Source organism: Dermacentor silvarum, chromosome 3 (assembly GCF_013339745.2).
Source record: "Dermacentor silvarum isolate Dsil-2018 chromosome 3, BIME_Dsil_1.4, whole genome shotgun sequence".
In the NCBI taxonomy this organism is placed as follows: Eukaryota; Metazoa; Arthropoda; class Arachnida; order Ixodida; family Ixodidae; genus Dermacentor; species Dermacentor silvarum.
Window position 1 is genome coordinate 94863481 of NC_051156.1, and position 27927 is coordinate 94891407.

Genomic DNA, 27927 nt, shown 5'->3' on the forward strand with positions numbered 1-27927 from the left:
GCAAAGGCTTGCTTTGCCGAGGCACATATATCAAAGGAATGCATGGTACTGTGTGTAGGTTGTTTCTCAGGTGGCACGGCACCAACTGACACTGAAAAAAACAGTTTACATTTTTTTCAAAAATTTATTGGCATGAGCATCAAAAAAATAAAACTAAAACGCGGAAACGAAAGTGGTTATGCAAGCAAATCAATATGAAGAATTGCACAGGTAGGAAAATTATTTAAATCTTCTCATTTTCAAGTGCTTCAGCTGCTCTTTTTTTGCTGTTCTCTCATTGTTCAAGGACTTCACAAAAAAGCGCAGCCGTAGAAGAATGTAAAACTTTACTATTTGACAAGTAATTTGCTGTGCATGCTCTGTGCAGGTTAGTGCAGGCAACTCTACCCGCGTAAGGAAATCGGCAAAATCAAGAATGCTTTGCTCGTGTAGCTTACTTGCGCTGAAAAATGTCGTGAAGCTGTTCTCAAGGACAGTTTTAATATCCTTAAGAGGGCCCGAAGGGTACATCAGACCCCCATTGTCGAAATTTGATGTGAATTCAGAAGCATCATCATTTTTCACAGCATCGCACTTTTCCACAGAGAGCAGCAATGTACACTCATTACAGGAAGTATTCCTCAGGATCTTTCTTACTGTGTACCCTGCCACATAATAAATAAGCATTTCATGGCTTTTTGCCATCACAGAAGACACGTGGTCCGACGAACTGATATTGCGCAAAGCGCAACCTTCCAGTGCATTTTCAGCATCACCAAACATTCCTCCATCAATCAAATTATCCAGTACAGCAACCTTGCTTTCCGTTTGTATCTCAGGAAGTGAAGCTAGAGCAGTGATAACTTCTGGGGCACAATTTCCTGATTTAGGTGGCTTTGCAATGTTATAAAACGCCAGTGAACTATCACTAGAAATTGTGCTGCAGTTGGATGGTCATTGGTTCCTGCAGACTGTCTGACAATCCCAAACAGATTCTCAAGTCTGTCCTGGCTCAAGTTTGCTGTAAGTATGTACTTGAAACCAATGTTCTTAAGGTATGAGACTAAGTTCAATGTGCTTTCAATGGTCACTCGGAGACCCTCCGCAGTAGTTGCACTCATGAAGCCACCAACTGTGGTCTTTGCATGCTCTTCCCATTTTGTCAGGTATTCCAGAAATTCCTTCAGGAACACGTAGTTTGGTGATGGCATGGACAAACCTGCTTTTGGTATTCGAGCAGTCATTATTCTTATGAGTTTGTCAATTTTTTTTACAAAAATCTCTGTTGGCTCCACAAAATTATAAGTTCTTTCTAAATGAGAGCGATAGAGAAAGAGACCCTTGATTACCTGATCACCAAATATCTGAAAGGCAGGGGCAACCCTCATTTTTTCAAAAGAGTTGGGACGAATGTGACTGCTGGTTATCTTTGGCATCACTTTAAGTGAAACACTCTTGCTGTCCATTTTCCAGGCTTCCTCAATGGGGCCTACATGCACACGTCCTTCAGGAGTGTTAAACCCTTTTGACACAAATGCATTTCTAACATTCTTGATAAGATGGGGGAAGTCTGACAAAAAGTGCAAATGACGAGTTGCGTCAACTGGATGTGGAGCCTTGCATCGCGTGCTTGTAGCTGCACCTGTGAGTAAAGGCACACATGATAGAAGAAAATGTATATTACCAGAACAAATTTGTAATTTAGTTCAGATGTTACCTCTTATGCCAAAGAGCTTCCACATTGATCTGTTCCAGCTGGCTCCATCGCAGGTAACGTAGTCAACAAGTAGGCCAGCTTTTTCACAGAGGATGGTGGCTTCCACGATGATTTTCGCTAATGTATCGGCTTTGACGTTGCTTTGCGATGCAAAGACTCCGAGAACTTGAGTCCATTTCCCTAAGTAAAGACCCCAGAAATTACTTCATTTCTCTAAAGCAATATTTGATATGCAAAAAAAAAAAAGAAGGAACCGTAATATTTTACCCTGAAAAGGCTGAAACAAGACCACCATGCCGTGATCAGACAACTGCTCCTTCTGAGATTCAGACGTGAATTGCGCCAGATCAACAAAGCCCTCCAGCTCACCTGAAATCGATGCATTAAATTAAGCCAATGAAGCACGCCGCTGTAACATTAATGTATAAGTGCCTGAAAGAAACTTACCATTTGATTTCACATCCAGATGCTCAGACAGCTTCATTTCGTCGAACACAATGCCTCCATGACAAGAAAAACTATCCATATGTTTTGTCTTCTCAGCGAGGGCGCTGAAGATGTTCGGGTTGAACCCAAATCCAGTCCTGAAGTTCATTATGCGCTTTTGCAGGCATGTCCGCCCGGGCAGAGTGAGTATATTGTGTCGGCGTATGTGTTCATATAGCCTTGGACTTCTCATTCGCATTAGGATGCATTCTATAAGCCATTCATCAGCATACTGCATTCCCTTTGTGGACCTTCGCTTTGCAGCTTCAAAGCAAGTTCGAACAGCAAGCTGTTGTTTACAGGGAAGGCCTCTGATTCTTTTCTCGAACTCTGTTGTTGACAGTTGTTGTATGTCTGCTTTCATCTGTTCCACTTCTTTTTGCAGCTTTGCCGTCTTTTTCTTCATCAGCCACACAGCACAAGTCTTAGAAGCAAGCATTTTTCTAGAGGTACTCGAGCTTGCTTTCTTTTTCCTGCGGGAAATCGTGTTTTGAGTCAATTTTCGCAGATATTTACAAGCTATGCACATTGATTCGGAAACAACAGCACAGTTTGCAGCATAATAATGTCCATTAAAAGTAGCAAATGATTTGCTCTGCGGCTTCAGTCCACTCCCCGGGCACAAATTGTAATTTGCGACATTTTTCAGCAGTTCTTGAACTTCTATTACAGACTGCAGCTTTTCTTCCTGGAACTTTTTTCCGCGGATATAAACAAATGCTCTTACTGGACCATCTTCAGCGCCACTGAAGTCCAGCACCACACGTCGACCCACATGAATAATGTCCAACGATCCATCGTCGCTTTTGTGGCACTCAGCAAACGTAATGCTGTCTCTTGCATCACGAAAGTGAACTTTAGTCCAAGGGGGTGCAACTTGAAGCTCAGCGCATTCTAAAAACACAGAGCTACCGGCTTGTCGTTCTCCTAGCTCCACATGTTTACACGCAACCGCATCAGCATCACGACGCTGCCTTTTTGCTGGTGGTGGTCGAGGCCGAGAAGCCTGCTCGCATAAGTTGCGCTCTTTTCTCTTCTGAGGCAAAGGCTTGGACAAGTACTTAGGTGCGTCCGGAAAAATAGTCGGCACAGCCTCCTTGACAAGGAGTGGTACGTCCCTCGGAATCTCTTCCACCTTGCCCTGAATAACTATTTTGAAGGTGCGCTCGATGAACGAAGGTTCAAAATGCCTCTCGCACACAACACACGCGTCGTCCAGCGTCTTGTCACCACGCTTTATGTTTCGCGCCCATTGCTGCAGTCTCTCTGGCTCTTTCGGTGCACGAAAAAGGGAGTGTCTTGCACGAGCGGTATCCGCTGTTACAGCCCGGTACGAAACACGTGCTATCGCGCTTCTCACGCTTTCGCGCGGACATTTCGTTAGCTCGAAAAGACTAAGCACACAACACAATATAAAGCATGTTCCTCACATCGTATTGGAAAGAAAGCACTCGTGATGAGGTCCAGGTAGTCCAGCAAACACGCCGTCGCAGTTGTGGTCGCAGTAACACAACGGACGACCCGCAGCACCACAACACAACACAGTCAACAAGCAGACGAGAGCAATGCGCGGGTGACATTCCGAATGCGCGCAGCGCCCCCTGCGGGGTCATTTAGCTAGCGTCAACCTCTCCCCATACGGCGCGCCATGCGGACGGTAGACTAGCCAGTATTCAAGGGACCATACTAGCGCTGGGCGTCTCTAGCGCTGGGCGTCTCTAGCGCTGGGCGTCTCTAGCGCTGGCGCTGACTGGCTTTCTTCTGGACGTGACTTCGTTGCATGCGCAACGCTGACATCACCGGATCTCAAATGCTTTGCTTTTGTGCACAACAAACAAGTGCCAGAAGCCGCAAGCCTCCAAGATTGCGTTTTCTTGAGGGCACGATGGTTGAGAGCCTGCGCCATGTGTTTCTGGCTCTTTCTGCATGCAGCCCGCTAAAGCACAGCCTAGCAAAACATGAGGAAAAGGCCGGTAGGAAGCAAGAAAACGTAAAGGAAACTCCTCTGAGGAATGCTCCAATAGTGCGTAAGCATTGTAGCTGTAAATCGACCTTACGCAGAGCTGCCCGTATGAAACATTGATCGGTGCTTTCTTTACTTTCTCGGTGCGGTGTCCCCTCATGCGCGCTCTATCCTCAACCGTCAATTTTTTCCTGGGGCGTCCCATATTGCTTGCTACCTCCCTTTTTGTAGAAGTTTCAGCATTCTTGCCTAGAAAATTTGCGTAGGTCTAAGCCTGCTTCAGCTAAGCTGCGTGTGTGCAAGGGTCAACGGGATGGGCCCACCCACCTTCGCCGCGTGGGTCGGCCCGGTATTGCACTACCACTGGGATCGGCCTACATAGCGTTATACGGTACCCCATGCATTCCTATGGAGCGTATATAGGTTACAGATATGTTACAGACGTACACACAGGCATATTTGGGAGGGAAGCTTAGCCGAAGACTGCCTACGCATTAAAAGAAAGCAGCGCGTGCCATTCTTCCACACGGCACGGCTAAGCGGCAGAGGCGGGGCGACGTTCCACCTGCGCCTGTCTCGCGCACATCGAGAGGCTACATGCACCATTGAGATCTCAAGATGTACGATTTCTTACGGAAACATATATGTATGTATATGTATATGTAAGGCAGCAGCACAGCTGTTGTCTAGTCGCCTTTATTTGGCTGAGGCACGCGCTGAACGAAGACGACGCGCCCAGAGATGATGATTATGTACAGGTGAAGAAGATGAAGGATTAATATTTTGCTCACAATATATATATATATATATATATATATAATTTATTGTATATTTACTTATTATTTCCAAGGGGAATTCATGCCGCTTACTTAAAGGCACTGCACTTTTCATGGCATAGGTATGATGGTTCGCATGTCGTTCTTTTCGGCAGGCGTCGGCAGTTTTCTCACTATTGCAAATTGGCAATTTAATACACTAATGAATTTATAATTTTTTGGAAAAAAATGTAGGCTCTTTTCAGGATTTCTATAGAACGTCCTATCATGTGTATTTTCTGGATTAAACTGCAGGCTATTTTCAGGAATTCCAGAGGATGTCCTATCATGTGCATTTTCTGGATAAAAATGTAGGCTCATTTCGGGACTTCCCGAGGACGTCCTATAAGGTAGATTTTCTGGAACAAATACCAGGTCGTGCTAGGGACGTCCTCGGAACGTCCACTGCGGGATGAGGACGTTTTGACCATTTGAGGACATCCTGAGGATGTTTTGTGTTGTCTGGGAAGCGTCTTGATGGCGGTCGATCAGCATCTCATGAGGTTTTGCGTTATAACGTCGAGAAGCCTTTTGCGTCCTAACAGCGTCGATCTCAATTCGCGATGAAGTCGCATTACTCGCTTGAGCTACCTTTTCCTTTTCGGCATCCTCCGATTGCCGGGCTTGGACCCAGGCGTCTTTCAGTGAGAGCTTCGGACGTCTTCGGCAAAGGTGATCTGAGAGGCGGGAATCCCTTAGGCCTACCACGAACCCGTTGCAGACGAGCCTCTCTTCGGCAACTGCAGAGGGGCAATTGCGGCATTTCACAAGCCTGCACAATTCACCGTAGTACGCGTCCACGCTTTCGCCCGGCAATTGCATTCGTTTATGGAAGTGAAACCACTCGCACAGTTAGTTGATGGGGCAGATGAAGTATTCCTTGAAACGCGTAACCACAGTGTCGTAGGAATGCACTGACGCCTGGGCGAGAGAAAACATTTCCAATAAAGGATGAACTTCTGGTCCCATGCAGTACAAGAGAGAACGTACTTGCACTTCGGACTCGGCTCACTGTAATCTCAATACTGCTGCGTAGCCTTCGTAACATGATTTCCAAAAGGGCCAATTTGCAGCGTTGGTGAAATCGAACGGGTGTGGCTGCCGGAGAGGTATGCTGAGCCAGTCAGAAGGAGGTGTCTTCTGGTCCTCGGCCATTTCGGTGCTGATTAATCTTGCTCTAGTGTGCGCAGTAGTCTATCTATGCTGTTATTTTAGCTGCCACCACTTCTGACATATCAGGACGTGGAGTACACGTTAGGAAGACATAACGAGGCGCGAGGCAGGAGCGAGAAATGAGGCAGCCAGCCAGTTAGTTCGAGACCAGAACAAGACTGTCCCTTTATTAACATATACGAGTATTGGTAGGGCAGACGGTACTACCAGTAAGTCACGTACCACGGTGGACTAGTACCCACCACGACAACTGTGAGGGGTTTCTTTCTAAAACGGATGAGTACTATGCCTAACAGATTGTTGTCAAATCCAGTCCAGTGAGCAGGACGTTGGTTAGCGAAGCATCCTCAGTACTGTGCACTAGAATAAAACGTGACCCTAGTTTTTCCAGGCTTCCGTGGATGGTACACACCAAAGATTGGCTGATATCAGCATTGTTTTTCTTCAAGGGGTGGAGCTTCTTCTGCGTGACCATTTTTCAGTTGTTGCTTCATGAAGTCAACAAACTGTTGCTTTGCTTTGGCTTCTTCTCGAGGGTACATTTCAGCGAAGCAAAGCTGAAATTACGCCATTGTTTTGTTATTGGAAAGTCGCAGCCTCAGAGAGCGGAAGGGGAGGGGGGGCCACCCAAGTGCCCGATTCATTTTCGTAGGACTCATTGGCCATGTTATAAAATAATTCCCTGTCCTCCACATCGAAAGAAGGTTGGTTGTCATCCTTTGTCGCATGAAACAACATGACTGCAACATCATTGGTATAGCCGTCTTGTACAGCTGTACATAGGAGAGGCTTGGAGCACTGTGTGCGTTCTGTCGTACGAGAGAGCTTTTCCTTGATAACGAAATGACTGTGATAGAGTTCTAGGAGAGAAGCATGGCCATTCTCAGGCACGTGCATTTTCAAGTTGCTGACATAAGTCCCGTGTGCGCTGGCGACCGATGCAGACATTGCCCTCTATCACCCAGCCGAGGTAGGGTCGTCGCTGGGCGAAGGGCTGCATTAGCCAGTCCATTTTGCTGCTGGCGAACTTTGTGAACTCAGAATGTCCCTCTCAAGTAGAAAAATATCTGCCTTTGAATCGAGAGAAGGAATGTGTTGAGCTATTCCCTTGAGTTGAGTGTGATGCCTTGCCGCTTCTGGCGTAGGATTTTTATCCCTGTTGTTCAACAGCCTGTTGCACTCCATGAGGGTTGAGAGTGTTAGCTTCACATACTCGTAAATGCTCACAATGGAAAACCCATAAGTCTTCTGCCTGATGTCTTCGCGACTCCAGAGCATATCATTAAGGTGTCTGAAGTGAATAGTCGCAATTCATTTCGAGAATATAGAACTGTGTTCGTGCAAGCGACCTATTACTCTGGTCATCTAGGATGGCATACATTCTCACATTTTTATTTTTTTGAGGCCGGCTAGCGTGGCTTACATCCACCAAGCAGATCATCGAGCAGGATCTTCACGCCAGGAGTGAACTCTTTCTTTTCTGGCACTGTACCTCCACAAAATGAAGTGCAAAGTTTGAGGATTTGTGCAGCACTAGAAAAATGTGTACAAAAGTGGTGCACTTACTTAACTAGTTCAGCAAGTGCAGCCAAATCGAAGAGACCTAGTCGAGGCGGCCCAGGGCAACCAGGGCAGCACAAACAGAATTAGGCCGAAGCATGGAATAAGCAAGGCTTGTAAGGAGTCTCGTGCTAAATAAGAACATATTTCATACGCATTGAAGCTTGGTTTGGAACATGAACACATGCTGGCTCATAAATGCGAAATGAAGTACCGTCAAGTGGCACCAATGACCACTGAAGATTGCAGTGAACATTTTGCTTGAAAACTTGAAGCAGAGCAGCATCGATATGCAGCTAAGGATGAATTGGAACACGAGTGCACATTTGCACATCATGTGATGTTGGGCAACATCAGTACATAGTGATGTAACAGCAGCGGAACAGGACTGTGTTATAGGTGTGTAGAAGGTGATCACACAAATCAAAAAGACCGGATTCTTTGGCGTCAGGAGGGCGATAAAAAGCACAAAGATAAAACGCTTCCCCCCAAACAGACACTTTCAATAATAGAGGTTAAAGTGATTCAATCCGCTCGGCAAAAGATACATCAACACCATTCCCTGTGACAATTGCTACACCACCGCCACGAGAAGCACGATCACATCTGTACAGTTGATAGCCTGGCGGAACAATTTCTTCGTCATAAATGGCATTGTGCAACCAAGTCTCAGTAATAACGCACATGTGAGGATCATACAGTAACAAAATATTTTCAAGTTGATCAGTTTTATTTGCAATGCTTCTCGCGTTCAATGAAAGAAAGCGCAGTTGGTGGGTGCCTGACCGCTAGCTCAGCCTCATTTCATCGCGCTTTTCCGACGTCTGTTTTCGAGAGTTAGAACCATCATCCCAGCAGTAAAACCGGTTATCAATTCGCAACTCATCGTGAACAAGCAATACCTTTTACCATGCTCTTTGTCTTCTTTTGCGCTTGCCCACAGCAGCTTGTGTTTCCTCAATGTATCTGCGCAGTAGTCATTTTGAACATATATGCGTGTTCCTTTCAGTTTAGCTGAGCTGCGGAGCACCGCTTCTTTCTCTCTATAATCTTGAAAATACAGGATAATCGGTCGGTTGGCTGATGGCTTTCCCAATCTGTGAATTCTTGCCACTGAATAGCATGTGACTTGAAGTTTCTCCTGAAACACTTCCTTAATAACCATGTCATGCAGTGCAGATTCAGACTGATTGGGCATGTCCGGTATCCCCAAAATTAGATTTGAGCGACGGCTGCGATCTTCTAAATCAACCAGCTTGCTGTGTTGAGACTGAAGTGTACCCTGGATAGTGTTTATAGTTGCATATAAAGTTTCAATTGACCCTGTTTGAGCTTTCAAGTGCTTGGCATTGATTTCAATGTATTCAAACATGAAGCAAAGTTATTAATCGCCAATTCAGTCGATTCAAGGCGTGTTTTTATTCCGACAAGTTCAGTACGAATTTCGGCTTGCCCCTGCAAAATGCTCTCGAACATCTCTTTAGCACCAGGTTCAGGATTCTCTTCAACATCCCACAGAGCAACATTTTACAAACAAAAAGACACTCATATGCAAAATTCAGACAGGTTTCTTTCGATTTTTGTCAGTCTCATCAATTACTGGAAAAGCCAGCAGCAACCATTAGATTGTCATATGCCAAGTGTTTCATTGACGACTGTAATGCTTTAAGAAGGTGCAGTAGTAATAAAAAACAACTTTCGAAATTACACAAAAAATTTGTGCCATCTGCAATTTTGATTTTCCTTTTGCTGGGTTATCTCTTGCATTAAACAGTTATCATTAAGAGCCTAGAAGGGACATCTATCAGTGTACCTTCAATATTATAGATTTAACAGCTCAGATTTTATCAGTTGGCTCATTATTTGCCTACACTATCACTTTAAAGTCCTTCCTCACTAAAACAGCTAGTATACTTCTAATCACAGACATAGGCTCTCTGCATTTGCAGTTGTCATGAGCTGAAATGGAGTGTTCATACAAGTGACATATTTGTACATGACAACATTTCGTGCTGCTTGAATTGTCAACTTACTTGGAGTGTACTCCATTTTATATATAGCAGGAAATGCTAGGTATAGAGACACTTCTCTCACTGTTCACATCTGAGACCTAAAATTACATCACATATGAAAAAATATTAGGTATGCGCCATGCAATTCAATGTACAATTATGCCTCATAGCATCACGCCGTGAAATAATATGTACGCAGTACATGAAAGGCGTCAAAAGTCTGAAAGTAATTGCAACCAAGTGAGCGGAGTGACATGTTTCTATGACCTGCTGAGTGGTCACAGAGAATCAACTGCAAAGGCGCCCAAATAATACATAATTTGGCATGAACTTGCGTGTACAAGTTGCAATTGTAATAGATGAAGTAGATAATTCTTTAGAAGATATCACAGATTTAGAGCTACTGCACTTTGAAACGTGCAGAGTGAGGCTTGCGCAGCATCTGCAATGTTACCTGCGGTGTATGAAACGGAGTGTAGTTGCAATGAAGTTACCATGAGTGGTATCTGAGCATAGCATCTACTGGTAGCTAGAACAGTATTTGCTTTGTGAGGAGTGCTCGCACATAAGTACCCTTTGAGTGTTCTGTCAACCTTTTTGCCTGCTCTCTGAGGCGAAGTATACAGTATGTCCTTAGCATGAGCTTAATCCATCCGATTACATGCTCAGGGTTGTCTCTGTAGTGTTCAAGGCCTGATAAGGTCCTTTCATGCCTCTCACAAAACTGGCGAAATGATAGTAGGACTAGCCGCTGTATTGTCATTTTTCTAACATTGGCCAAATTATTTCGAAAGACATGCTCAGCAGTGTGAAGGACATGGTGCACCAGAGCAGATGGCATGATGAGTCCCCCATTATTTCTGATGAAAATCAGTACCCTAGTGATGCTGTCCTTAACAAGTATATCAGTGCAAGTAGGGCATGTTACACGTTTCGCTACTGCTTTGACAATGAAACCTCCAATGTACTCCACAAGCTCACTACTGAAATTTGTGAGGCCATAGCTGAGGTTTCCATAGTCATGGTCAGCTACCTTCGAATAATAGATGCCTCTGTTGAAGGAGATTCATCACTTTCCTCAGCCTGGCTCCGCTGCATCCTCTGATGTGGCACTGTCATGAGGCCCTCAAGGTCTGGAGCGACATTTCCAGTTTTCACTGCTGTTATATCAGCGTGAACGAGGAGGCTGCGATAAGCATAGCGAAGCTGCATGGCAGAAGGATTGTTGTTCCACCCTCCTCGATGGCGCACACAGCTAAAAAACATTTCCAGGTGATCTTGGCTGAGGCGGTATGTGCAAATGTAGCTGTAACAAAGATGATATCACAATTTTATTGCACATTGAAAATAACTTCATTTCCATGGCTACTGAATTGTCACATTTCACACACATGACCTATACTTTATAAAAAATAATTTATCCTGCAAATTCTAACTTACGTTGAAGCACACATCAGGGGCTATATTTTGTAACTATTCTTTTCCTCTAAACATTTTTTTCTTATGCTGTTGTGCCAAGCAGCTGATGCTAGTGATGAAGGGCTAATTGTACGACTAATCTGTCACGGGGGGGCAAGCATATAAAATTAAAGTAAAATGTGAAAAGAGTACAACACATTTTATTTTAAGGTGTCGATATTAAAAATTTTACCCTGTTTAATCGGTACATTTTAATTGATTGAGTAATTGATTAATCGGATTTGTTGATTTATGTACACAAGCGAAAAAAAGCCAAAGCCGCTGATTTGTCATGCTGCCTACACTTTGAAGAAAAATGCGTGCTATGTAAATCGACATTTGCCTTTTTTATTACCTAACGCCACTATGCACAAACAGACATTCAAGCAGGTCAAACGCAAACGCCATTACAGGTCCGGCTGCGAAGCAAATAAGCTTCTTAACATTTTCGCGCAGTAGAGAGTTCCTTCGCTTATTAACAGTCATTAACAGACATGCCAGCTGCGGAGAATATGCACTTGCATGGCATTGATATTGCTGGGACACACGTAACTGTTCTTTTTTTTGGGGGGGGGGGGAGTGGCGTAAGAAAGAAATGCTGTACATGCACGTGTGCTAGAAGAACTAAAAATTTCGACAGATTTTTCCCACAAGTGCAGCATGCGTGGGTGGGTGCAGTCGGAACTCATTTCCTTCCTTGCTGTTGTGCGAGAGAAGTGAGGACGTCAATGCCATCGCTTGCCTGATTTTGGTCGTGTGAACTCAATTGATTAATTGCAATTAAATAGTCATCAATTAACTGGGATGTTAATTGATCAATCGTCCAGCCTTAAGAAACTGTTGTATCTGGTGCATGGTATCAATCCTATGATTGCAACTATGGCATCACCAAGAGCAATGACTTGAGCAGCCAAATTTAGTCAACTGTGCTTTATTCTTGGTGCATTTATAGTGTAAATTTATGACATTTCATTTCCTAACATATGTCTGATTGTGCACTGACCATTCGCTTCAGGAAAAAGTGAAAGTTGCAGCCTTACCTACACAGTGCTGACTTGAAAAGCCTGTCTGCAAGTTCACCTATGCTCTTTAAGGTGAATGTCAAACTGATTATTGACACGTCTCCCAGATGTGCAGGCTGTCTCCAGATGGTAGTTGCAAGGACATCAGACTGTTGGAAAGATCTAGCTTAGTCTTTTTCTGACGGTGAATTGTGGTTGCTCGAAGTGGAGCTTTGAACCCCAATGCTCTTGGCGTCTGGGAGTTCAGGATGTAAAATAATCTGGAAAAGGCAGATTGTTGGTTGAATGTAGCATAGGTTTGCATTATGACTTACCGATCGACATCAGCAACAAACTTTGATGTTCCTTCACTCCCCTTAAACTGTTGCAAGTTTAGTTGCCGTGCCAGCTCCAGGCTTCTGCTGACTGACCAACTGAATGTTTGTGCAGCCAGTCGGACTTTCATTATCTGCTGGTAGTACTCATTATGGGCCCTTCTGAGCTTGTTGGCTGCTCGAAGGCCTTCAGCTTCTTGAAGGTATTGTAGTTTTTCAGTGTAGCCCCATTCAATTTTCTGTAAAATAGAATTTATATCTTAGACTGCATAGTAGTTCACCAGATGCATTATGCTTACTCCATATTTGGTGCTTTGCAGAACTTTCTTGTCTCCAAGAAGATTTCTGAGCAGTTTGAGGCCATGTGCTGCATCAAATACAACTGACACTTCTTTTGACGGCTCCAAAGGGTGGGTGAAGGACATCTTGAAAAGGTTGCTGCTGGTCTCATGGACACGGCACCCCAGCAATTTTGCCATTGCAACATTTGCAGCAAGGGCATCACATACGATGGCAACCACATTGAGTGAACATTCGGTGAGCTGCACAATGGCCTCATTAATAATGTTCTTTAGCATTTCTCCACTGAGTTCATTATTCAAAAAGTAAGCAAATGGCATTTTTCATGGGGAAGCAACACCCACTGCCATCAAAACAAGTGCATCTCCAGCTAGGCTTGTGTCATCTTTTTCAATTGGGGTCTGGCCATTGCCCAAGTCGACGTAGCCTATCAGCCGGCCACTTGCGGTGTCAACATCACATTTTTTTCTTATACTCATGCCATCTACCATCACACAGCATAGTTTCTTGCACTCTTTTCTTTGAAGGATTTTTTGAAATGTTCGGGGGCTTCCTGGGTAAACCTTGTCGGGATATGTGGGGATTGCCGACGGCTCTCTGCCTCGGCACACCGAGCCCCGCGGTTGGCGCATGCCTGCGCATCAACCGCGGTCCGGTACAAGCTCGAGGAAACAATAGACGACAGCCACGTGTACACTCGGAAAGCATTTATTACGACTGCAACTACCACTTCGAGCAGGCCAGCTAGCTATAGTTGACATCGCTGAGGGTTCCCTCGAAGAAAATAATACACTAGGTAAAGAAGGGCTTCCGACTTACCAACTGGGGAATACGGGGGGCCGCGGCGTTTGCCGCGGCAAGAACGCGGTTGACTAACCGCGTGCAGGAATACGGGAGCGAGTCTCCGCCGTCGCCGCTTGCTGGAGACCAAAGAGGCTCGGGCGATATCAGCGGGATCTCACGTGACCCACCTGGTGGCGCTGATAGCGCTTGCGATTCCCGCGTGCCGCCCGCAGAAGGAAAGTTTCCCCTCTCCCTGGCACGCATGCGCTTGACGCGACGTTCGCTGCCTGTGCGGCGGTTATGGGACCCGAGGATTCCCACAACCTTGGCCAAGCATCAACCACTTTCAGCCAGGTACGGATTGTCTGTTTGCTGGGCATGCAGAATATCCTTGATACATAATAGTAGGCACTGGGCGAATGGTAATACAGTGTCGTTGCGAATTTATGAAGCTTTTCACTGTAGTGCCTGCGACCTTCGGCTCGTGACGTGAGTACTCCAGTTTTTAATGAGCTCCTTCGGTAGCTTACCAAACGATTCTAATACCAGCTCCCCTTCAGGAGAGAGTAGCTGCTTTTTTTTTTTTTCATTTCACTAATAAGTTCTTTAAGGGTCGCTACTTTCTCTCTCTTCTTTTTACGGTTATATTTTGTGCGTTTCAGTTTCCGTCTTGTCTCAGATAGTCTCTTGCTTGTGTCCAGAAGCTGTCTTTGGAGACTGCAAGGTGCAGTACATGTGATCACTCCTAAGGTGATGAGGAGATGCTGCTGCCTGTAATGAAAGGTTTCACCAGTATAGGTATTGGTGTAACAACTGGGATGTGACACATTTAACATTGTTTTCACTACAGCTTACACTACAAACTAAATTGTTGCTGAACAGCTAAATACTGCACACAGCAGAGAACATGTTGTAATGAGGGTATTGCATAAAGCTGCAGTATTTTTAACAGTAACTTCATTTGCACTGAGTAAGAACTTGATAGTAGGCGGTCTTCTCAAAAATGTATAGTTTTAGCATAAAAGATTAAAAAAAAATGCCAGAGGAAGGGAAGGGAAATGCCAGAGCCCTTTGGAGCTTTAGTCTTGCAGAAAAGGCACGAAGGTACTATCGCGTCAACCGATGTCATCGTGCGATCACATGTCAGAGCTAAACTATACCAAACGAAACTACCACGCATCCGAAAACACAAATAAATAATATCCGAAACTTGCGCCATGCGTTATTGAATGAATGAGTACATTGTGAATGGCATAAATTACGTTAGCAAGTGCTTCCTGTAAGCTTAATATTCACACATCACCTTCATAAAGCCATCAGGTATTCGTTTTTGACGACACAGCATAAGGCGACCCATACTTATTTTCATCTCTCAAAACAGCGCCTCTTCTACTCCCAAAAATAATTGCGCTGGCCACATTGACGAGTTACAAGATGGCGGGGCTCTAGCGGTCCCCCCTTTTTCAGTCCAGCTTTGCCTCTAGAGTCAGTATATTAACTCTATGGCCTTCATATTTTCCTTCATTTTTTTGAGCTCCAATTAACTCAGTGACCACAGTATTGACTTTATGGCTGTCAGAACTGTTTATTTATCTGTAGCACCCATTTGGCCTTTGAGGTGGCATCAGTTCAAGTCGCCATGTGGTACTTGAATCAGTCAAAAGTGTTCGGTATTTAGCAATGTAACTTTTATTCATACCTTGTATATCCATTCATGAGCTTAGAAATGGCACTGGATATGTCCAGTCTAGGATGGGTCTTCCCAAGCTGCCATTTTGAGCTCATGAGCCCCACTTGGCACATTCATCAAGTACAGTGACCACTGCGACTTCCAGTGTCACAGCACTTTCCACACTCAACAGTAAGGGGAAGTGACTTTTTGACTGGATTGACCATTTCACATTGTTCAGTGACTCGATGATGTTTTAAGTTTTTCCTTGCTAGCACCTTACGAGGAGCTCTCTTGGAGAGAGGCACTTGTGCATTTTAACGCGATAGCGTTTAGGGCCCTGTGTCGCAGAAAATCCGGCGTCGGAATTGGCGCCTGCGGCCGAGAAAATCATCCCCAACCACATTTATTGACAGAAATGCTGCCCGGGCATGTGCAGGAAGTTCAGGCTTGTTTAGAGAGGCTGGTTCCTCTGAGGCTATAGCAGAATTAACTCCACGAAGCCCGAACATAATTTCAGGCAAATAAAAATTCCAGAAACTTGTGTAACTTTATTTAGGGCTAATGTAAGTTTACTCATACAAAAACAAACATGAAATTTCAAAGCTGTGAAAAATTACTGAACGTATTAAATATACTACAGTGGGCTCTACTGCTAGCTCCGTGCCAGCTGCAGTCTCACGGCTTGTGGTATTCAAAGAAGCACTTGCGTTGCTTGTTCAGGCAGAGAGTTACATTGCATTTCGAGCACACAACTGTGCTAAACGTGTTGGAGCTTGGCACACAATTTCTGCATCGAAGTCGCTTGCTCGTCACAAGTGGAAAGTGCCCAACCCTGTCTCTTCGAACGTCATCTTGGGGCTGCCTTGGCGTGACCTTCCTCTTCTTCACAGAAGGCGTAGGCAGACTGGTTGGCCCTATTTTGGTGCTCTTCCTGCAGAAATCAGGCTTTCTGATAGGCTGGCAATGAAGGTCCTCAGCTTGAGTGGCCGCTCCTTCAACTGATGGCTCTGGCGTCTGTGGACACTCGATGCATTCACTACACAGATGAAGATGGCATGGCATATGATATACATGTGCCAGCGTCTGGAGCGAATAGTGTACTTGTACGGCGACACGTAATAGTTATGCTGGTTGATACCCCCTACAAAACTGTTGTACACACCAAAAATTGCAGGGCATGGTCAACATGGGTTTTGGTCTTGCGGTCATACCTTTTCACCTGCTGTATGGGTTCTACAGAGACAAAGTTTGACACGAGCGTGACAGCCTTCCTGTCAAACCAGCACACCACTGCAGTTATTTTGTCATTGTCAACTCTGTAATCATGCGAGCCTTGGCCAGCTTTCTTCAGAGTCTTCTCATCCTGGAATTTGCAACCTCTCGGCCGATTTTTTCTCAGAGTCCCAACGTACTGTAGTCCTCTCGTTAACTCTTCAACAAGGTCCAAAGAGCTACAAAAATTGTCGACTGCTACCTTGAAGCCTTCATTCACAGGTATTTCAGAGCACATGCTCAGGACTGTATCACCACTAAGTCCAAACATGTATTTTTCTTTAGAGTGGCCTTGGTAAACCTCAAACTGGTAAAGAACACCTGTGATGCCTGCCCAACCCCAAAGCTTGAAACCCCATGGAGTCGGTTTGTTTGGAATGTACTGCTTCAATGAGCACCTCCCAGTAAATGGTACCATGATCTCATCTACAGCGTTGAACTATTCTTCAATGTTCTTGAGGTTACGCTGCAATAATGAAATCCAAGGGCGAACCTTCCACAACGTATCCTTTTTTGCTTCTTCGGAGACTTCCAGGTTGTTCACAACATTTATGCATTGCATGAGCTTCAAAAAACGATTTCTCGCCATGTTGTCAGCGATAGGAGAATACCTTGTACCGTTTTCCCAATTGCACCTGACGTTCGGAATTTTTGCAAACCCCATTTTTAGTTACATTCCAAGATATTGCTCGAGCTCTTGCAGAGTTCTGTTCACGGATCAGCTGTATTTCTGCGTACTGTGTGCATTTGTCTGCTCCACAAGCATGGCGAGCATGTCATTACTTAGAAACCACCGCAAAAGGTATGAAGGCGAATTCGTAGCGTGTGGTTCAAAAAATGTATGGGAAAACTCGGCATGAGTGTTTTTCAGCAATTCCTTTCGCCATTTGTTGTCTGCACGGAAAGATTAAGCCACAGGTGACCCGAAGGAATCGTCTACGATTTCCTCATCATCGCTTGTCTTGGAGGGGTCAGCGGCGGCAGGGGGACTGCAATCTTCGTCACTTTCTGTTACGTCACTAAAATCACTGACGTCATTGCCGGCAACGATGCGGTCTACAGTCGCCGACCGATAATTCGGACTTCGCGGGGATCGCGAAACAGTCCGAACTATCGAATGTCCGAAAAAACGAATTCGGCAAGAAAACACTATTTATTTACTAGTTACAGCACCTGAGGCTGAAAAAACTGTTCAATGCTTTGTTGAACAGTATTCCGCTTGCGCAGAACCAAATCTGCTTGAATTTGGCCAAGCGTCACGTCCTCGCTGAAGCACGACGAAAGCACCGCGAGGGCTTGCGCAAGGTCTCCATTCGTTGGCCCCACAGCACACGTTGCGTTTTCCTCAGAGTCGGAGTCTTCTTCCACGGGCGCGAGCACTTCATTAACGATTTCCTCGTCAGTGAGCTCGGCACAGGACACTGTGGCACTGTCTACATTAGCGAAGTTTCCGAAGTTCAATGTGGCCGGAATGGGCACGCCGCTGCTTCGCAGGTCTTCTATCAACTCGTCTCCGCTCACGTCCGGCACAGTAGCTGGCAGTTCAGGTGCAGGGTCCTGCGTTGCAGCGTCCGATTCAACGCCGGCAACAAATCCTGCGTGGCTGAAACAGCGGTGGATTGTGCCTGCTGTCAGTGCCTTCCAGGCATCGGCAACAATGTGAACAGCTGACAACAAATCCACGCTGTAACTTTTGCCACTGTCGATGCACAGCACCATGCGACGTAGCAGGCGTGACCGGTAAAACACCTTTAGGTTCTTGATGATGCCCTGATCCATGGGTTGGAGGACGCTCGTGGTATTTGGTGGCAAAAATTCGATTTGAATTGCCTTCAAATTATTGATCAGGCCATGGGCACCGCAGTTATCAACAAAAAGCAGCACGTTGCGCTTTTGTGCCTCAAATTTTCTATCGAGCCTGCGCACGTAGCCTTCAAATAACTGCTGCGTAATCCAGGCTTTCGTGTTGGCTTCATACAACACGGGCAAACTTCTAATGCCTTTAAAGCATCTCGGGTTTTTAGACTTTCCGATAACCAAAAGCGGTAGCTTTTCACTTCCGGACATGTTTGCGCCTAAAAGAACAGTAACCCGTTCCTTACTGTGCTTCCCACCATGGCAAGGATCTCCGGAAACAGCAAGCGTCTTCTCTGGCAGAAGCTTATAAAATAGTCCGGTCTCGTCACAGTTAAAGACATCGTCCGGCGAGTATCGGCTGAGCAAGGTCTGCAGCTGGTCAGTGCGGTAATTCGTGACCAACGTGTTGTCCACAGCACCACTTTCGCCGCACATTTTCTTAAAGACGAGGTCGTATCGCTTCTTGAAGTTGCGGAGCCAGCCGTCGCTGAACTTGCAGCCTACGATTCCCATCCGTAGCGTGAGGGTGTCGGCCTTTTGTTTCAGTAGGTCACCAGATATGGGAATGCGCTGCGTAACCATGGTGCCTAACCAGATATTTAGAGCCTCTTCAAGTTTGGGGTATGTGCCTTGACGGAGGTTTTTCTTCTCGGCCGTAGCACATTTCTCGGTCGCTCCAAGAATCTTGGCTTTATTCTTGACGTAGCCCGAGATAGTTTGCTTCGAAATGCCGAATTCCCGGGCTACCTCAACCTGTGACCGGCCGTTCTGTATGAGCTGTACGACAGCAGCTTTCTGCGCCATTGTCATTGTCTTGTACTTGCAGCGCTTCGTCACCGGCGCTAGCTGCGAAGGTGGAGTTGGCGCCATGCTCCGCTTCTTGTAGATGAACGATACTACCTACTGTTGAAGTACTGCAGGGACAACCTCGTGGTCAAAACGTAGTTATCACGGGCGTTACTACGCAGCACGCTCAACGAACACGGAATGGCGACTGAGGCAACGTTCAACACAACAAAGCACAAAAAAAAAAAAAAACAGCAACGGAACCGGAAAACGATGGTGATGGCGAATGACCTACTAGCCTCAGAGATTTTGGGCCTGTATGAGAATCTCTGAGGTTCTACTTCACTTCACAGTTTGGTGGCAGTGCTGGCGTCAGTTGGCAACAGCGACAATAACAAAAAGTTTTTCGCGGACCGCGCGGACGGAGTCCTAAATATCGAATGGAGAGCCCTAGTTTGTCCGAAATTTCGGTCGTTGTTATGCATGGCGTCTATCGCGGGAACGGCGGTGCCGCAAAAAAGTACGAATTACCAAGCAGGTCCGAATTTTCGGTGTCCGAATTTTCGGTCGTTGACTGTATTATGTTCCTAACTCCAGGACCTAAACAAAGATAAAGAAAAGAGTAAAAAACAGTTGAAATGCCTACGGTTGAAAGCTTTATTGGAAAGCGTCTTTTTGAAAGCTTATCAAAAGTGATAGGAAAATTGTGCCATCAACGAAGGCCCACTGTATCAAAAATGATACACAGAAATTTGAAACGTTAACAAGTGGATGGGCGTCAAAAACAGCAACAAAGACATTATTTTGGTCGCGCAAACTTTCCTTAAGAAGAAAATGGCAAAATGTAGGACAAGAGTGAAATACTCACTGTTTTTCGAGTAAAATGATGCCGGTGGGATGCCACCGTGCGAGCTCCCGCGTGCGGCCATTTTTCTCGAGCTGCCAGGACACCCCTGGCAGCGCCTTTCTGAGCTAGTCACATGAGAAAACTGCCGCTTGGTATCAAAAACGATACTCTGGGCTTTGGTTTCACCTCAATGCGATTTATCGTCACTTTCTGAGGTCTCAAACACTGCGTAGCAAATATGATACGATGAGCGTTGTGGGGTTAAACTTGCACTTGAAGTTCACTTCAGTATGCTTACGATGTGGCTCCTTATCCACTGACATGACACGGTAAAAAGCATTCATGATGAGCATTCAGCTCGCAGCCTAGAATTTTTTGGGCCCTAAATGTACCAGAGACCAAAATACCTAGCAATTTCAGCTCTTGGAAGAGCTGCACAGAAGAAAAATAATTGTCCGTGTAGCACCTCATCTTCAGACCACGTGGGAGCGCTTCCACAAGCCGCATCACGACCAATCCACCAAGACCCAAATGTGAATGGTCATTGCCCATGTCAGTGTCTTTCCTTTGACAGACCTCAAAATCATGAACAATGCTGTCTGAACTGCAGCGGACGAATACTTTAATTCTTTCGTGGTTTGGCTTGTTCTTCACGAACTGCTCAACCTTCCGATAAAGGGCACCATCTGTCCTTCCTATGCTACTTTCTGCAATAGGTTGCAAAGCAAGACATCAACTTCTGACAGCTTCAGTGATTGGTGCCACTTTCCAAACCTTGTCCTTCGGTGGATCCAGCGCAGTATTCGCGTCAGCAACATGTAGTGCTGCTCGAAGCTTGAAAAATCGTTTCGATGCCATCGCATCTGCAATACATGGTATTCATGTGTCCTCCTGCCAGTACATTCGGATTCTTGGAAATTTCAAGATTCCCATGCATATTGTCACGTAGTAGTGACGCTGAAGTAAACAGTCTTAAAACTGTGTATGACGAAACTGGTTGTTTATTGGGCGAACCTGTGCCCACAAAAGCAAGCTACACTCAAAGCACAACGATAGCGGCGAACACAGTCGGCGATCGTCGAAAATCTGATCAGCGGCGAAGCGCGTCGGCTTTTATATCTGAGTCATCGAAGGTTCCAGATTAATCCCTGATGCCCGCGTGTCTTCCAGAAAGTTCTAGACAATTCGCGGCGGTCATACAATCAGATAACGTAAGCGTAGGTGAAAACAGGCAACGGAAAGAAGCATCGATAACGTTCTAGAAACTTTCAATACAGGCGTCTCCTGCGCCGAGCGATAACGTTTAACATTTGTTAGCCGGGGGAAAGCGGCCACCGGTGAAAGATAAACATGTGTACGTGTCAATACCCTCCCCTTAAAAAGCATCGTCCCGATGCTACAAACACGGCAGCGAAAACAAAACCACGCGTAATAAAAAAACAAAATAACAAAGTAACAAAGTACCTAACGTCGTCAGCGGGCGTAGAAAGGCTTAAGACGCGCCACATGGATGACTTCAGGTCCTGCCCGGCGCCGCTGTGATTGCGAAATGCCGTCTGGCACGACCTCATAGTCTAGTGCGCCAATACGTCGGATTATCTTATATGGTCCGAAATAGCGACACAACAGTTTCTCGCTAAGTCCTCGTCGGCGTATCGGAGTCCAGACCCAAACACGGTCGCCGGGCTGGTACTCGACGTAGCGTCGTTGAAGATTGTACTGTCGGCTGTCGGTCCTCTGCTGGTTCTTGAAGCGCATGCGGGCGAGCTGTCGACCTTCTTCGGCACGCTGCAAATAAGTGGCAACGTCAAGATTTTCTTCGTCAGCGACGTCCGGTAGCATGGCGTCAAGCGTCGTTGCCGGGTTCCTTCCGTAGACCAGGTTGAACGGCGCCATCTGCGTCGTTTCTTGCACGGCCGTGTTGTATGCGAAGGTCACGTACGGAAGGATGGCATCCCACGTCTTGTGTTCGACGTCGACGTACATTGCCAGCATGTCGGCGATGGTCTTATTTAGGCGCTCAGTGAGGCCATTCGTCTGCGGGTGGTAGGCGGTGGTGCGGCGATGGCTTGTCTGGCTGTACCGCAGGATGGCTTGAGTTAGTTCTGCCGTAAAGGCCGCGCCTCTGTCGGTGATGAGGACTTCTGGGGCACCGTGACGCAGGAGGATGTTCTCAACGAAGAATCGGGCTACCTCGGCGGCACTGCCTTTGGGCAAGGCTTTTGTTTCGGCGTAGCGGGTGAGGTAGTCCGTAGCGACGACGATCCATTTGTTCCCGGACGTAGACGTCGGAAAAGGCCCCAGTAAGTCCATGCCGATCTGCTGGAACGGTCGGCGAGGTGGCTCGATTGGCTGTAGAAGTCCGGCTGGCCTTGTCAGCGGTGTTTTGCGTCGCTGACAGTCTCGGCATGTCCTTACGTAATGGGCGACGTCACCAGAGAGGCGAGGCCAGTAGTATTTTTCTTGTATCCTCGTGAGAGTGCGGGAAAAACTGAGATGTCCAGCCGTTGGATCGTCATGGAGAGCTTGCAGAACCTCTGGACGCAATGCTGAGGGTACCACGAGGAGGTAGTTGGCTTGGAGAGGCGAGAAGTTCTTCTTTAGGAGAATGTCGTTTTGCAAGAAAAACGACGCCAATCCTCGCCTGAACACCTTCGGCACAATGACGGTCTTGCCTTCCAGGTAGTCTACAAGGCTCCTTAGTTCCGGGTCGGCTCACTGTTGTTCGGCGAATTCGTCGGCACTGATGGGTCCCAAGAAAGTGTCGTCATCCTGGTCGTCTTGTGGCGGCGGTTCGACGGGGGCGCGAGACAATCGGCGTCAGAGTGCTTTCGCCCGGACTTGTAGATGGCAGTGATGTTGAATGCTTGAAGTCTCAGGCTCCATCGTGGGAGGCGACCTGAAGGATCCTTTAAGTTAGCTAGCCAACACAAGGCGTGGGGGTCGCTCACAACTTTAAAGGGCCTGCCATAGAGGTAGGGGCGAAACTTTGATGTAGCCCAGATTATGGCGAGGCACTCCTTTTCTGTTGTGGAATAATTTGCTTCCGCCTTCGATAGCGACCAGCTAGCGTAACTTACGTTTTCTAGTCCGTCAGTCCTCTGCACAAGCACGGCGCCGAGTCCTACGCTGCTTGCGTCAGTGTGGACTTCGGTATCGGCGTTTTCGTTGAAATGCGCAAGTATTGGCGGCGATTGGAGGCGTCGTTTCAGTTCTTCGAATGCTTCGACTTGCGGCGTCTCCCACTTGAACTCGACGTCGGCCTTCGGGAGATACGTCAGTGGCTCAGCGATCCGTGAAAAATCTTGACGAAGCGCCTGCAATAGGCGCACAGTCCAAGAAATCTACGCACTGCCTTCTTGTCAGCGGGCGGAGGAAAGTTGGAGATGGCCGCAGTTTTCTGAGGGTTGGGGCGCACTCCAGACTTCTTGATGACGTGGCCCAAAAACAAGAGCTCCTCATATGCGAAGCGGCACTTTTCGGGCTTTAACGTGAGTCCGGAGGTTTTGATTGCTTCAAGAACTCTTTCAAGGCACCGCAGGTGTTCTTCGAAGCTTGAGGCAAACACAACGATGTCGTCCAAATAGACGAGGCAAGTCTGCCACTTCAAGCCTGCCAGTACTGTATCCATGACACGTTGGAAAGTGGCAAGCGCCGAGCAAAGACCAAACGGCATGACCTTGAACTCGAGCAGTCCGTCTGGTGTTATAAAGGCAGTCTTCTCCCGGTCCTTCTCGTCGACTTCGATTTGCCAGTAGCCGGTTTTGTGGTCCATCGACGAAAAATACTTTGCGTTGTAGAGTCGATCCAAGGCGTCGTCACTCCGTGGGAGGGGGTATACGTCCTTCTTCGTGATCTTGTTGAGGCGACGATAATCGACGTAGAAACGTAGGGTTCCATCCTTCTTCTTCACTAACACCACGGGGGACGCCCACGGACTCTTGGATGGCTGGATGATGTCATCGCATAGCATTTCGTCGACTTGTTGCCTTATGGCCTCGCGTTCGCGTGCCGAAACTCGGTACGGGCTCTGACGGAGTGGGCAAACATTTTCGTTGGTTATGATGCGGTGCTTGGCAACAGGGGTTTGTCGAACTTTTGACGACTACGAGAAGCAGTCCTTGTATTGCAGGAGCAGAGCTTTTAGTTGTTCTTTCTTATGCCTGAGAAGGTTCTGATTGACGTCGAAAGTTGGTTCAGGTACTATAGTCGTCGTTGCAGGTGCACTGGAATCCGTGAAGGCGAAAGCACTGCTGGCTTGTACTGTTTCGTCGATGTAGGCGACCGTGGTGCCTTTGTTAATCTGCTTGTATTCGGGGCTGAAGTTCGTGATCATCACCCTTGCTTTCCCTGCACGTAGCTCAGCTATGCCTCTAGCGACGCAAATTTCACGGTCGAGCAGTAAGTGATGATCGCCCTCGATGACGCCCTCCATGTCTGCAGGCACTTCGGTACCGACGGAAATCATTACGCTGGAGCGAGGCGGAACGGTGACTTGTTCTCCAAGCACATTCAAGGCATGGTAACTTATGCTTGTATCCGGTGGTATCGCGTTGTGCGTTGAAAGCGTTATCGACTTGGACCTTAAGTCGATGACTGCACCTTGTTGATTTAGAAAGTCCATGCCTAGGATGACATCCCTGGAGCAGTGCTGCAGGATTACGAAGCTCGCCGGGTAAGTGCGGTTGTTTACCGTGACTCGCGCTGTGCAGATTCCAGTTGGCGTTATTAGGTGGCCTCCCGCTGTCCGGATATCGGGTCCTTGCCAGGCTGTTTTCACCTTCTTCAACTTGGCGGCAAACGGGCCACTGAAGACGGAATAGTCGGCTCCAGTGTCGACAAGAGCGGTGACGTTATGACCATCGATTAGCACGTCTAGATCGGTAGACCGGCGTCGGGCGTTGCGGTTAATTCGCGGCGTCGGATCACGGCTGCGTCGGCTTGCTTTGCTGCTGCTACGTTGCGTCGGAAGGTCTTCTTTCGGCGGCGAAGTGCTGTCAAAGCTGTTGCTAGGCGGCGTGCTGATATCTCGGCGTGAGGATTCGCGAATCGTCGGCGGCGGAGGATCTTCGGCATTGCATCGTACAGCAACCGCACCTCCATCGGTTGCTGCCTTTAGTTTCCCGGGTAAGGCCTCGGAGATCGGCCCCGGGTGGAACCGGTGTACTGACGGCGATGCGGCGAGATGTAGCGGCCTGGTGACGGCGAGCGTTAGGGTCGTCATGGTTGCCACTGGTCTCCCGCTAGGTAGTCGGCGATGTCGCGCGGTCGTTCACCTCGCACTGGACGCGGCGCGTTGACGGAAAACCCTCGTAGGCCCATCTCGCGGTATGGGCATCGGCGGTACATGGCCAGCTTCCCCGCAGTGATAGCAGAGCGGGCGGTGGTCGGGGGCGCGCCAAATGCAGTCTTCCTTTGGTAACTGTGCTGGGCGACTGGCGGGTGTGCTGGCGGTGGCGGCGGTGGACGACGGAACTGCGGCGTTATGGGGCCCTGGCGCGAGCGCGGAGGGGGGCCTTGACAACGGGCGACGGCGGCGTAGGTCATCGCTTCCGGCTGGGGTTGCGGCGATTCGGGAAGTCCTAGCGATTGCTGGATTTCCTCCCACACGATATCGGCGATGGAAGCAACTTGAGGCTGCGACAACGGTAGCAACTTCTTCAGCTCTTCGCGTACTATCGCCCTGATGGTGTCTCGTAGGTCGTGGGAGAGTCCTTGGACTTTGGCGTACTGTGGCGTCGAACGGCGATTGTATTGCCGGTTGCGCATGTCCAGTGTTTTCTCGATCGTCGTAGCCTCCGAGAGAAAGTCTTGGACTGTTGTTGGTGGATTCCGCACAAGTCCGGCGAATAGCTCCTGCTTAACTCCCCGCATGAGCAAGCGAACTTTCTTGTCTTCTGGCATAGCGGGGTCGGCGTGCAGGAATAATCGAGTCATTTCTTCGGTGTACATACCGATGCTCTCATTCGGGAGCTCTACATGGTTTCCCAGCAAGGCTGCAGCTCTTTCTTTACGGACGACGCTAGTGAAGGTGTCCAGGAATGCGACTCGGAAGAGGTCCCAGGTTGTTAGTGCACGCTCCCTATTCTCGAACCAGGTTCTGGCGCCGTCGTCAAGCAAGAAGTAAACATGGCGCAGCTTGTCATCGCAGTCCCACTTGTTGAACGTAGCGACCCGGTCGTATGCCTCCAGCCAGCTTTCGGGGTCTTCACATGGCGAACCACGGAAAGTCGGCGGCTCCCTGGGTTGTTGCAACACGATTGCAGATGTTGGCGCAGGGGCTGTCATGGTAGCTGCTGCCGAGGTCGTGACTTTTGTCCTCTTGGTCTTCTCGGAAAGAAGTCCGTACTCCGGGGGTTGGTTTTGTAGCCTGAGGCTAGCTCGATGCTCCGGGACGACGTTGCTACTCTCTTCGGGGTTCGGGCTTGGATCACGGCTTTTCGGGGGCGTCCGCTGCATGGACACAAAAGCACCTCCACCAGATGTCACGTAGTAGTGACGCTGAAGTAAACAGTCGTAATACTGTGTATGACGAATCTGGTTGTTTCTTTGAGTGAAACTTGCTGAGCAAGCTTCACTCAAAGCACAACGATAGCGGTGAACACAGTCGGCGATCGTCGAAAATCTGATCAGCGGCGAAGCGCGTCGGCTTTTATACCTGAGTCATCGAAGGTTCCAGATTAATCCCTGATGCCCGCGTGTCTTCCAGAAAGTTCTAGACAATTCGCGTCGGTCATACAATCAGATAACATAAGCGTCGGTGAAAACAGGCAACGGAAAGAAGCATCCATAACGTTCTAGAAACTTCCAATACAGGCGCGTCCTGCGCCGAGCGATAACGTTTAACATTTGTTAGCCGGTGGAAAGCGGCCACCGGTGAAAGATAAACATGTATACATGTCAATATAATAATGTCAAAGAAAACTGATGTCTTTCATTGTGGCATTTAGCTCAGCTTCATCTCTTTGCAGTACATAAATGTCGGTGAAATGTGCCTGGTCATCAAAATTTTTCTCTGGAAAGTACTTCATAAAGTACTTCATAAAGTACTCAAGCAGTTCAAGGACAGTGGATCCTCAGTCAGGAATGAACCTGCACTCAGTGTTTACTGGTGAGAATTTTCTCTTAATTCACTTCGCTACTGTTTTCTTTCTTTTTGTTGGCGGTGGCTGCACATCCTCTTTGTCACTGCTGCTGATGTTGTGGTAAATTAGCAAAGGATCTTCATTTGAAGCAGACACTAAAGAAAATGAAAAATTATCCAAGTAAATATAAGGAAGATTTTAAAATTGTTTTAGTCTAATGGCAGAACTTGCCACAATTTCGGCCGATTCTTCGAATTCATCGTCCGAGAAGTCCCCCATCCAAGATATTCCCGTCGGCTATTCTGTCCAAAAGAGCCCGAGCTGACGTAGTCGATGCCTTTTGCCGGCATACTGAGTGGTGTCAAAGACTTAAACGCATAAAATATTCATATAAGTTCAGTATTACCAGTTAGAAACAAAATAAAATGCAAAAACATGGTGATCTGGTGAGGCAGCCTTGAGGTGCCATGTGTACAATTGTACACAAACATTTTTCATTGCACGGTACAGAGCCATCTTTAACAAAAACCACAAAAACTTCTTGTTTGCGACAAGCCATAATCTTATGTGGTAAGCTGATATGAACATCATTTTTATAAAAGTATTTTACACCTGTAAAAACTAAAAGAATTGCAATGCACTCAAGTGTTGATTCGTAAAAGCTGGAGATGTCTATTTTGAGAGTTTGTTTGGGCTTCAGCTTTGGCGCGAAAAAACTAGATGGCACTAGCTGTCCACTTCGAAGGCAATGTCTCAGTGCTCACGTGGTGTGCCATTCCATTTGAAGCAAAGGTGGGCATGCAACATAGTGCCAAATTTGATGTGT

The 27927-nt window shown here is 47.2% G+C and overlaps 1 protein-coding gene and 1 pseudogene across 1 annotated transcript; both read right to left on the bottom strand.

Annotated features, from left to right (window-relative positions):
• Positions 1–219: 219 nt before the first annotated feature.
• On the bottom strand, positions 220–3865 carry LOC119444569 (uncharacterized; annotated as a pseudogene).
• Positions 3866–17690: 13825 nt separating this feature from the next.
• On the bottom strand, positions 17691–19253 carry LOC119444570 (tigger transposable element-derived protein 4). The gene has a single exon (XM_037708948.1). It carries the CDS (start codon positions 19251–19253, stop codon positions 17691–17693), a length of 1563 nt encoding a protein of 520 aa, XP_037564876.1.
• Positions 19254–27927: the final 8674 nt, after the last annotated feature.